Raw genomic sequence first — 12534 nt, 5'->3', positions numbered from 1 at the left:
GACCGGGTTTGCGCCGGAAACAAGGACACATGGCGCGAAATTCGACGCGGCTCGAGCAACAAATTTTTCACAGAGCTCGCTGCCATCGATAAATCACCGGGATAAACCGTCGCAACACCGGATCCACGAATTTTAGATTGTTGTATTCGTATTCGACGAAATAATAGACGAAAAGAATCAAGGCGATCAAGAGGGAAAAAAAATAAAATGGAGGAATTATCTATTTAAGAATAAATCTTAAATTCTATTCCATTTCATCGTCTCAAAATTATTCCACGATTCAATTTCAAGTAATAGTAAAAAAAAATTGTGTAATTTTTGCATTAAAAGAATATTAAGTAATATAAATGATACGTTTAATTTACTAATTTTGAAATAATTGCAGAACCAACGAATGTAAGAATCTTTTAAAATATCCTCTTGATCGAATGAAAAGTGAATATTCGCCAAGTGATTTAACCACCCTCTGCACGTTCATTGAATAACCGCGAATTTTAAAAAGCTTCTGCTCGGAAGGAAGAATCATCACGATCATCCGGCAATTATAATTCTTTCGAACGATCGAACGGTGAGAAATTAATTTAAATTCTTTTCCTCCCGAGGAAATAAAACTTTCATCCCGGCGACGAGACGAACTTGGAATAAACAAGCGAAACATCCATTCCTTCTCCACTCGTCCCTATATCGACGACGATTATTTTTCACCGACAGAAACATCGGCTAAATCGACAAAAGATAAGAGGGAGGATACGATTTACAACGAAATCGAAACTCGATGGCGGCGCCATATTTTAAGGGAAGAGAATCGAGGGTTGGCAACGAAACCGCGAAAGAGGAAGAGCAACAAACCATGTGGATGGAACGAACGATCGACAAAGGAGAGTACATATATATATATATATATATATACAGAACGAAACTAAAAGCATCGAATAGCAGGAAAATCACGATATTTCATTTATTCTACTACCTTCTATTCTTTCTCCTTACTCTTTTCGCAAACATTCGATTCACGCGGAGAAAATCGATTTCCTTCCGCTCGTGGAATCAAGTAAGTAAGTAAATAAGTACGTTCTTCTCTCCATAAAGACTCCAAAAAGTGAAATAACAACTGCTAATTTTTTTGTAGTTGCAACGATATATAAATGAGAACCGCTTCGTAATTAATATTCTTTCGTCGACTAGATAACCAAGAAGGATTTGCGTTACGTGTAATACACGAGACAAACATGTAGAATACGAGCTTTTTAATATTTTTCTCGGACAGAACGCGTGAAGATTGATATTACTCGTTTTTTCGAGCGTGGTGAAAGGAGTGGCCGACTTCTTTTTGATTTTGGTGGAATATCTCGTCTGGTGGATAATCGAGGACAAGAAACGTACGATCTTTAGACCCTCGTTACCGTGGTCGGCTTGGTTGTTTTTTGTGTCGTTGGAGGAAATTATTAAACGAGACTTGTTCGAATTAATATCGGTCGATTTTCACAAAGTGTTCCGTGAAACTGGGTTAAACTGTAATCTTAAACTCGTGGAAGATAGACGAAAATTTCATTAAAATTAAAGTTTCGAATCCGTTTTATAGCGTACGCGATGATGAGAGAAGGAAAAAAGATGATTCGAAAGTTTCAAATTGTCTCTTTGACTTGGAAAAAGGGATTCATAAATTTATAGAACGATATTCGTTAAATTTTTTAAGATTTCCGAATGCAAATGTTGTTAATTTTCTATAGAAACATGCATGGATACAACGTTATGCAACGTACGAAACTGTTTAATCCCTTAAATTATTATTAATTGATTAATTAATTCTTATGATTCATCATAGTTATTGTTATGTTACAATATATCATAATTAATATTACTGCGATTTATATAACGTAATTACACATTGTTTTCCATCACTATTATTATGATATATTATCATTACATTATACGCTATTATAATCCCATTTTTTATACTGGGATAGACAAGAATTTCCACGATACTATTTCCATGTACGTACACGATGTTGCCACCAACTTTGTCAAACGAAATTTTTTTCTTCTATACGCGATCCATCGAATTAATCCTCGAACCCGATTGCGTGAAACATCCACTACTTCCTGTTACGAAACCGTAGTAAATCGTGTTAGACAAATTTACTCGACGAGTTCTTTAACGAAACGAGGAAATTGAAAAGAGAGGCAACGTTTCCTCTCTCTTTTTTTTTTTAATTAACCCAAGCTTAAAAAGATCCTTGTATCTTCCATTGGATTAACCACGGATTAAGTATCACGTTGGAGGGATATTTAGCCTGCAATTTATCCACTTTTGTATCGCGTTATATTTAAAATCGATGCAGTAATACGTATTTGAAACGATTTAATATACATCAAGCAAACCTATTTCAATTTTAAATCTCTCTCTCTCTCTCTCTTTTTCTCTCTTTCTCTTTCTCCCCTTCCCGCGTTTTGCTCCGTGAGTTTTAATATTTCCGGATATTCTCGAGCCCCTTCTGCTTCCTTTCAAAATTCCCACCCACAGAGAGAAAAATCCGCGGGATGTTTCCCCTCTCTTCCTTTCTTTTTTTCCTGAAGGATCCCTTCCTAATTTCACGCAACCCTCGCCGTGGCCGTACGCGAAATTAGGTAATTACAAACGGTGGCGGTAAAAATCATATGGTAACGAAATTCGAATCGGAATACGGTAATTCGGATCTCCAGAGAAATCGAGGGAAATATGAAAATCGTCCGGATTTAAAAAAGGGAGAGAAAAAGAGAGAGAAGGAGAGAGAGAGAGAGAAGGGATGAGAAAATGGAGAGGAGATGGAAGGCGAACCGGCTCGAAAATCTCATCTCTGAATTACATCGTCTCCGGTTGGCACGTTCCTCATCGGTCAGGAAACTTCGCGCTGGAATTGTAATTCGTTCCGGCCGAAGATGCGCCGAGTTCATCCTGTCTCCGGAGAGGGATGAACAGGACGAACAGGGGGGAAAAAATCGCGAAATTTCGTTAAACACATTACGAGCGTGAAACTCGGTTAAAAAACTCGACGGGGACGTCGAGGGGGTGGGGAAATTCGTGATACGAATTTGCAACTTTTTACAGACGCCTCGTTTGTTTTTTTCGAGCTTTCGAGAGTAGGATGTTAATTTTTCTCGTTTCTTTTCCTCTTTTTTAATAAAAATATATCAATTCGGTTAATAACTAAATTTTATTATTTATTAACGCGATTTTGGATCAAACACTTTTTTGATTGTTACTCTATTATTACTTGGCCTATTTTTTTGGAATATATTTGAGAATAAAACTCTCGAGAGTTAATTAGAGAAAAAGCAGTCTGAAGAATAATTCTTCGAAAAATTTTATTACAGCGAAATAAAAATTTGTGAATAAAAATTATCTAACTTATCTAACCTTTCGTTTCATATTTTAGATTCTTTCCATTCATTGCTATATATATTTCTGTTATAAAATAAAATATAAACTTTAAAATCGGACGTATATTTTACGTGTAAAATGTTATTAATCTGAGAAAACTTATTGACCAGTCGAGAACCGTTTTCCAATGTTTAACATCATTTAGGAAAAGCATCGAATGACAAACTGAACGGTTTAATGCGGATTCACGGTGATCATTTAGCAAATCGATACCCTGATTAAACGCACGACGCGTCTTCCGGTTAATTAACCGCTATCACGCGGTTCCAGAATTACGTGGAAATAGTCCTATTTCAAGTTTGAAATATTAAAAGGGCGAAAAGGTGTTTTATAGACTTTTTTGAAAACCGATTTTATTATGAAAAATTATGAGTGACGCAAGTGTAGAATATATGTCACGTACGAAACGCTAATAAATTTCCCTAGATAAGATCATAAATCACCTTTCGAATTACTAAATCTACCTTATCCTTTGCTCGAATTCATCCGTTATAAGCAATAATGTACACGACACCAGGATCAATCGAAGAATCTAAATTTAAGTTTTACATTCAATGAATAATGGTAAAGACATTTTCTGAAATTGGAATAGAAATTTGAGAATGAAAAATTCTGATTTTTTCAATAATTTAACAAAAGAGCGTTGAACATTTTCTAAAATTGGAATGGAAATTTGAAAAACCAATTTTAGATTCATTTAAAATCCAAACTTGTCTTTGATATATAATATTAATTACAAAGATATGAGAAGCATCATGTAGATAGAGGAAGAATATAGTCATCAGCATTCTTTCTTAATAAATTATATATACAAAATATATTTCAGATATATTTTGATATTCTATCTACTGCCTAAATATATCACCAAACAAATTACCGTCCATATACATGAGCGATCAAATCTCAAAGAGAGATACGGCATGCGATAAAAAAAAAAAAGATTTATTGTAACTATTTGCAGCTATAAAGTATGCAAACAACAAAACGATGAAAACGAGAACACTGACAAGAATCTAAGAGAGAAAAGGCAAAAAACAAAAAAAAAAATTCGCTCTACATTCGAGGACACGGGGTCGCGGTTCCATTTATCGAGTGATTGGTCAGCTGAATGATTGGATGGCTGCCTTTTGGCGCAATTTTGCCAAATCCAATTTCCGCCCTGTATTTTCTTTATCGCGTTTCAACTTCAATCGGTTAAGTCTCGTATCTGGCCTATGCACACTTATAAATCGATACAATTTCTAATTGCTCCTCGAAATGTTCTCAATCGAAATAATTACCCGAAAAGATAACTTAATAATCTAATAAACGTGGATGTTTCATTATTTTTCTTTATTTTTCCTTTTCTTTTTTTCTTTTTTTCTTTCTCTCTATAATTTAATGGCGAAAAGTATATAGTAATGTGCAAAAATCTTAGTTTTCTAAATGAGATAGAAGTGTTGTAAAGTAAAAGCACAAAAAATATAATTTATATAATTTGAAATAATTTATTCAGATTTGTTTGAGAATCATAATGATTTATTTTTTGATAATTTCCCGCTATCGTTTCTGTAATATTTCGTAAAACTAATTTTTATTTTGATCTTTCTATATAATTTCGTGTATTTAATAATAATTTGTGAATCAAAAAAAGTTATAAAAAATTAATAAAAAAATATCTACAAATTCACATTTTGTACAAATGTGTACAGTTATTATTCAAGATTATTGCACAATATATATTTTTTATCGCGATGTATATTTTACCTCCGTCACATGTTACAAAGTACTTTCCATCGACTCTACAGAACTCTACTTCTTTCTTATTTTGTCTCATTTATGTTTTTGGAAAATAATGTTTAGACAAGTTTGGATAATGTATTTTTATAATAAATACGAATTTCCTCGAAATAATGCGTAAGATTGTTAAATTTATTGAAACTTGCTTCGCGGCAAATGAGCATAAAGTAAATTTGTTAATAATATCATAGAGGTCACTAACGATCACGAAATTGAAAAGTATTATAATTTAACATTCATAAAATTCTCGATATTTCTAATATTGTCTATTTCTAATTTGTTTAAGTAAGAAAAAATGCTAGTTTTATTTAGATAAGATAATTAATATATCGTAATTTTTAAATTTGAAATATCATATCGCAATTCTTTAATTTTTTTCTAAAATTCTATCTTCGAATTTCACTCTATATTGATGACACATATCAGAATATAGAATCATTCGAAATTATCGATAAAATTGGACACTTACCTTTTACGATGACTGGAGTAGAAAAGAAGAAGAAAATTAGGATCAGCTTCATCGATAATAATTTCATTCCGTACTCCTCCATATTTAAAATGGATCCGTTACAGGAACATAGATAAACACATCGAACACGACAAAACGTATGTAAACACAGAAGGGTCACTCGCACATCCGACCGAACGTACTTTCTCGTTCTCAAAATAAGTCACTTCACAGTTCACGCTCACAATTTACCGTCATTTGTCGTAAAATCGATCCTAGAAAATGGAAATCTATCGTATGCTCGATTTTTCGTTATATTTATGAAGTACTTACTTCCATTGGACACATAATTTTTTGAAATGTTTCACAGAAATTTCACTTGAGCAGCTGTTTACCACTAAATGACGTAATATCACGAATATAAAACGTATTTTGTTACGAGCAATCGTTATCTGCGAATATTTCACTTATATTCAATCGTTGATGTAACACTTTTCACGAAAGACTTTCACTTTTCCGAATTAAATTCGAAATGAACGAACGAACGAAATTTTTAATGCGTCATTACGTTCGAGTATCAATCCCGCGACTAAAAGTTCGATACAATCGTAAAACGTATCTGATTGGCTGACAAATAATCGAAAGTAAAAATCAAATCGAGAATAATTTCTCGAAAAGATCGAATTGTATCATGTGTCAAGAGACAATGTTTCCGTAGCAACCATCGATTATACGCACTTTACTGATTTAAAATTTTAAAAATATTGCTTTCTCAATGCATTTTTTTCTTTCGATTCATACAATATCAAGATGTTATCATATTCGTTAACAAGATGTTATACAAATAGCACAAATTCACGATCGACACGTTCGAGAAATCGATCAATCGAAGAATAGTTTAACATTACACCGCGAGTTCGCTCGTAACAGGTGAATTGTCAAAGGACGCGGAATCACTGTATTTGAATTCGTTCAATGTCGACAACTTCGAAACTAAACGTTTCATTAAATATCCACACGGAAATCAATTTTGTTTCTCGGTCTTCGTTTCTGAACACGAACATCGATGACAGTAATCATCCTTTTATTTTTGCCGGTTTCCATGCACACTCGCGATTTTTTCTTCAGTCTCGTATTCACTGTCAATTTTCTAACATTATTTCGCTGCTCCGTTTTTCAGGTGTGTCACTCAATATTCCTCAAAATATCGCGTAGTAATTCGCGGATCACTTGTAATCTGAAAGAGACTGATACGAACACGTACTCATCACTGAATCACGCGACGAAGAAATAAAACTCGCATGTACCACCGCACACCTACGCGGGAGTGTGAACACTGTAGAATTGCTCGAAAGGGAAGGAGGCCTCTGCCCCCGCAGAGATCCACGGAGATTGCCGAACGGAACCGACTAGGCACGAGCGTACGAGCGACCAGCATCCACTGCACCTCCCAACCCCTACGGCCTATGAGTACAGTGCGCACGCAAAGCACTTGACACGATGAGGATGAGAACAACGCAGATGCGGAAAATCGACGGAAAACGTCGTCAAGATATCATGGATCCTACGGGCATAGAGTGAACCGATTTTTTGGATCTTGAATTTGTCTCGCTGCTGCAATCTTTTCGAATTTTCCGTGCATACGTTGAGAAGCATTGCTTTTTAACTGAAACATATGCACACAATGTAACTAAGTAATTCATACGAAAATAATTCACACGAAAATACCATTTATTAAGTATTTTAATGATAAAAATTCTTATTCATATTTATTTCAAACAAAATTATTATTTTTTAAACTTTTCATATATTTCAGGTATAAAAATTTGATAGAATACTAAATATTTGTCTACTTGAGTCATCTAATACAAATCATAACCTAATATATAATATAAAATCTTAATAATTTAATATCTAGTATGCATATATACATAAATGCAGAATATGACAAACATATTTTTATATTTAAAACTATTTCAGAAAAATTATTCGTGATTCAATGTATAATAATATTATTATTCGTTTTTTAATTAATAATTTAAGCGAGAAAGGTGAGAAAATAAATATTTAAATAAGAAAAATTAAAATTTGATTTTAGAAAAATTTATCTTTTTTACTAACAACATATCATTCGTTTTTAGTAACTATTTATAAAAAAGGGAACAAAAGTTTTCAAGTCTCTTCGTACATGATAATAATAATACGAATGTGAAGTGCATTGTTTCCAGAAATGAAAGAAATAACAAGATGTTGCTTGAGATTATAGTAATATTACAATGCTATTGTAATTTCGTACGTAATTTATGATTCCAAAAACATTCAACGCTTTATCATTTGATATATTTTATTGCCAATTTGCATTTCAAATTCCAAATTATAGTTATAAATTAAATATCATTATTTCAAATAAATTTTTTGAAATAATAATTATTTCAAAAAAATTTATTAATTTTTATTTAAAAATATGAAATTAAATCGTATTTTTTGAATTATTTTTTTTATTTATAAAGAACTATGAAATAAAATTCATAAACATCATGATACAATAATTTATTTTAAGAAAAAGATAAGTTTCAAATATCAGCAGGTTTATATTATATCATATTGGTTCAAATAAATAAATCAATGAAAATTGACAACAAAATATTATATATATATTATATATATATATTATATATATTATATAATATATTATCTTTATTTACAATTTTCATAGAAGAATTTTTTTATAGCCTAGATTAATAAGTTATCTATGAGAAATTTTCAATAATCGAAATTATTTATTTTCTCTCTTAAACAGAAGCTATTGAAAATATTCTTTTCTTAAACATCTGCGAAAGGAATAAAAAATTATATATCGTTATTTAGAGAAAAGAGTAATAGAATAATACGACGTGTAAATTATATATTAGATTTAAACATACAAAAGTTTTATAAGTTCTAAAGTATTCAAAAAATAAGATTTCTTGCACAAAAAAATTGTTTTTTTCAAATGAAAAAGAAATATTTATTTTTTGAAATTGGAATTTAATTCCAATATTAATAATTTAATAAATTTATTCACAAATAAAACAGAATAAAAATTTTTAAAATATAAAAATTCTTAAATACATTCGAGATTCGTACACATGAATAAAAGTGTGTACGAATAATAATGTGAAATAAAAAGATTGTTTGTCATAAGTAAATTTTTATTTCAAATTGCTACAAAAAATGTCCTATGCGTTTAACTTCCGTTTCGACACAAATTTAACATCTTCATAGCGAAAAAAATTTTGAATTTATAAAAAAACTTTGTTTTTTTTTTTTTAAATACATACTTATATTATAATTTTAAAGGCCACCGGAAGTAACAGGTCACTTTTTGAAATTCATTCAATTCTTAAACTCGAAAACTATTGAATCAATATAGTAGTTCTCATTACAAACTTGACCACAACAAAGTAGACCAGAGATCTCTCATTTTCTAAACATACCGTATCTTAATGAACACCCAACGTATAAAGGGTGAGTCTTTTATCAGTCGTCACTCAGTTCTAAATTTTCTTACCATCGTGTAAGACTGCGTGTTTTAAACGGAAGCTATTGAAAATATTCCTTTCTTAAACGTCCGCGAAAGGAATAAAAAATTGATAGAAAATTCACCCTATACGTAAAATAGATAATTAACACAAAAACGAAAACAAATAAATACGCTAAAATTATATTAAAACATATTTATCATTATAAATCGTAGTGTGCGGCATCCTATAATTTGCTTTGGCATTCTACGCATTTTTTCGTTTCTTTTATATTTTTCTCTCTTTGTTTCGCTTAAGACAAAAATAAACAATTCATTCTAAAATTTCCGACGTCCCTGCGGAAACAATGACTTTAATACATACACACGTCAAAAGGAAAGAGATTTTGTTTCCCTCTATTTCTTTTTTTCTTTTCTTTTTTTTTTTTTTTTTTTTTTTTTTTTTTTTTTTTTTTTTTTTTTTTTTTTTTTATTCTTTCTGCTTCTTTCTCTCTTTCAACAAGCTACATAACATTCGACGAAAATATTACAAAGAGAGGAGAAAGAGAGAGTGAGAGAGAGAGAAAGAGAAAATGTTAATGAAATTTCCGCTATATTTACCATGAATGTCCCTGTAGTCTTCGAGGAACTTGTATTATGAACAATACACGTTTTAATATATACGAATTTATATACATTTACCAACTCCACTTGTGTACGAATACATGTAGATGTAAATGTGTACATATACGCGCGAAGAGGAGAAAAAAAGAATAAATTGAAAAAGGGGAGAAAAAACGCATGGTAGCAAATCGCAAAGAAGAAAATTTGTTTCGTCGATATTCATTTTTTCAGTCTTATAGGTACCTATACTAATCACGAAAATTGCTTCTGTGACTTTCGTAATTTTTTTCTAGAATATTTTCTTTACAATTAATATACGAAAAATAAAAGCATAAAAACTACGATGTACTTGAACTTGGCAATATCTTCATTTTGATTTTTCATCGATCAATTCATAATATCATAAATTTAAAAAGTAATCTGATTGATATATCATTTAACGACAAGTAACATCAATGATACATGTAAACGTGTAAAAGATATAAACTTGATCATTCGAAAAGCATCCTGAAAACAAGAAATACGACGTAGAAACATTCTCCCTAAAAACTATTATCGATCGAAATCACGATAGTTTCGTTTATTGAATCGAAGTGTATTAAAAAACTTAGAGGGACAAAGGAAAAATTGTACGATATCTTTCGATCGATTGAACGATATTTCCGAGAAATAGAAACGCTCGAAAAACTACTATATCGCGAAATATATTATTTTTAAATATTACTTATACGATTCATTGTCGTTATATCATCTTAAATTCGAATCATCATTATAACGATTTATACGTATTTCTTTCGATGTGAATTCAAAAATCGTTGAATTGAGACATGTATACATAAAAATATGATTATATAAAATATATATATATATATATTTATATATATATATAAATATATATATATTATAATCTTTCGCTTTGTATCGAAGCAATCGAACTTTCGTGATTTGCCTTACCAGTTTCACTTTTCCATCGAAAAGCAAAACCGATTGGATACCTCGGTATCTTTATAGCGTTTCCAACAGGAAACAATCTTAAAGATACATAAAACCAACAGGAGGAAAAATATTTTCATAAAGCATGTGTAGAAATGCGGTACTTTTTTGCGGAAAGATAAAATACACGTACGAAATATAACATGTCCATTCAAAGGCTATGCGATCAATTTTACCCAAAATACAAGTGTTTTTTCTTTTTGGAATTCTGAAAATTCCCGGATATAAGTATTCTTATTCCTAATTGTACCGATTGTTCATTTCTTTTTTTCACGCAGTCTTTAACAAGGCACTTCTTTTTTCGCATATTATACGTATATATGTTTTGATAAAGGCCGCAATGTTTCTAGATGTAAATGCGTACGAAACGAGAGGAAATCAATTCCATTTTCATTACAGAAGTTTACTTTGGTAATGACTAGGTCATGCACTATCGCTACGCAACGATATATCGTTGTTCCTCGCTACGTCATGGCGATCGGCTTCTCCGTTATTAATGGTAAATAGAAGGGAACTAACGGATCGTTTAATATTATGGCTGTATAAACGTATAGCTCGCGCACATACGTACATTAGGACTCTAGACAGGATCCAAACTGCTGAAGAGCGAAGCAGAGACGCTCTCGAAATCGAGATCACGCTTTTGATTTTTGCTTCCCCTTCTCAATCACTTATCTGCCTCCCATTTTTTATTCGTCGTTTATCGCTCGTTTCCATTCGATCATTCAACAAATTTGATCCTGTTGTGCTTCTTAAATATCCACTAGAAAAAAATTTTCCATCGTTCGTCAAAAACATAATAGAAAATTTAAGACAATAAAATAAACATGTATACCAATATTTGGTAAAAAAAAAATTCTCATAACTGGAAGATAAAGTATGGAAAATGATATCCTTCAAGTTCCTCAAGTTATACCCTCCTTGGAGAGAAGCATCTTTAATGTCCTCGAAGGAGTCTCTTTAGATGGGAAAGACTAATTCGATTCCAAACGTTATAAATTAAAACTGAATACGGTAATTGTTCGGGCGAGGTATGGATCTCGCCTTGGAAGGTGGCAACGATGATGTGGATGCCTCGCTGCTAGCCGTGCCTCCAGAATCGCGCCCTCCACTCTTGCTGCTCACCGTGCTCCCGGTGCTTTGTCCACGTGAACCAGCCTGCTTTCTCAATGTGCCATCACTGAGACGACCGTACTCCCCGATACGACGAGACGGTGGCGGTATCAGTGAACGGCTCTGCGTTTCCCTGTGCTTCGTCTCCGAATTGGTAGGCTGTTTCTTGCGAATATTTTCACCTTGAAGACGCTCGTACTCGTGGCTAGTTGTGGAGGATGGCTTTTTCAACGAGTTATTTACTACCAATGGTTCCGTACCGGACGATTTCTTTCGACGCTGAGCCTTCGTGTCGAATCTTCCGTACTCGATGGTGCAGTTATTCGTGTCGCGTACCTTCATACTCGCTGATGTGTCCAGAGCCGGGCCTGGATCTGATTTCTTACGAGTCTCCGTGTCGCTAAGTCTGCAGTAACGTGAGCCCGTTGACTTCATATTCTTCGGTGGTCGAGGTAACGAGCTGGGAGGAAGACTGCCCGCGCGACGTGGCTCGCCCTCTTGCATTCTCTGCCTCTGCGAACTTCTGCCCTGCTTCTCCAGTAGCATCATGTCTTCAGGCTTACCGTCTGATAATCTCGATACAGTGCCTTTCAGCCTCGAGGCTGCACTCGCAAATTCCATGATACCTGGCGAGACCTCACCACCGGAGTCGTCTAA

General features: G+C 32.6%; 1 protein-coding gene and 1 long non-coding RNA gene across 2 annotated transcripts in view; one reads left to right on the top strand and one right to left on the bottom strand.

Annotated features, from left to right (window-relative positions):
* The first annotated feature begins 7649 nt into the window (after positions 1-7649).
* On the top strand, positions 7650-7949 carry LOC102671454. The gene is made up of 2 exons (XR_422365.2): positions 7650-7699; positions 7790-7949. It is a non-coding gene; the product is annotated as an uncharacterized LOC102671454 (long non-coding RNA).
* Positions 7950-10690: 2741 nt separating this feature from the next.
* LOC102670715 overlaps positions 10691-12534 on the bottom strand; it is a 7852-nt gene continuing 6008 nt past the window's right edge. The window contains exon 14 of the mRNA XM_006619792.2: positions 10691-12534. This exon is cut by the window's right edge and continues 46 nt beyond it. Coding sequence (XP_006619855.1) covers positions 11764-12534 — 771 coding nt within the window. The 3' untranslated portion in view covers positions 10691-11763.

This window comes from Apis dorsata, unplaced genomic scaffold (assembly GCF_000469605.1).
Source record: "Apis dorsata unplaced genomic scaffold, Apis dorsata 1.3 scaffold_437, whole genome shotgun sequence".
Lineage (NCBI taxonomy): Eukaryota > Metazoa > Arthropoda > Insecta > Hymenoptera > Apidae > Apis > Apis dorsata.
The sequence above is the reverse complement of the archived record's forward strand: the minus strand, read 5'-3'. Positions and strand labels throughout refer to the sequence as shown.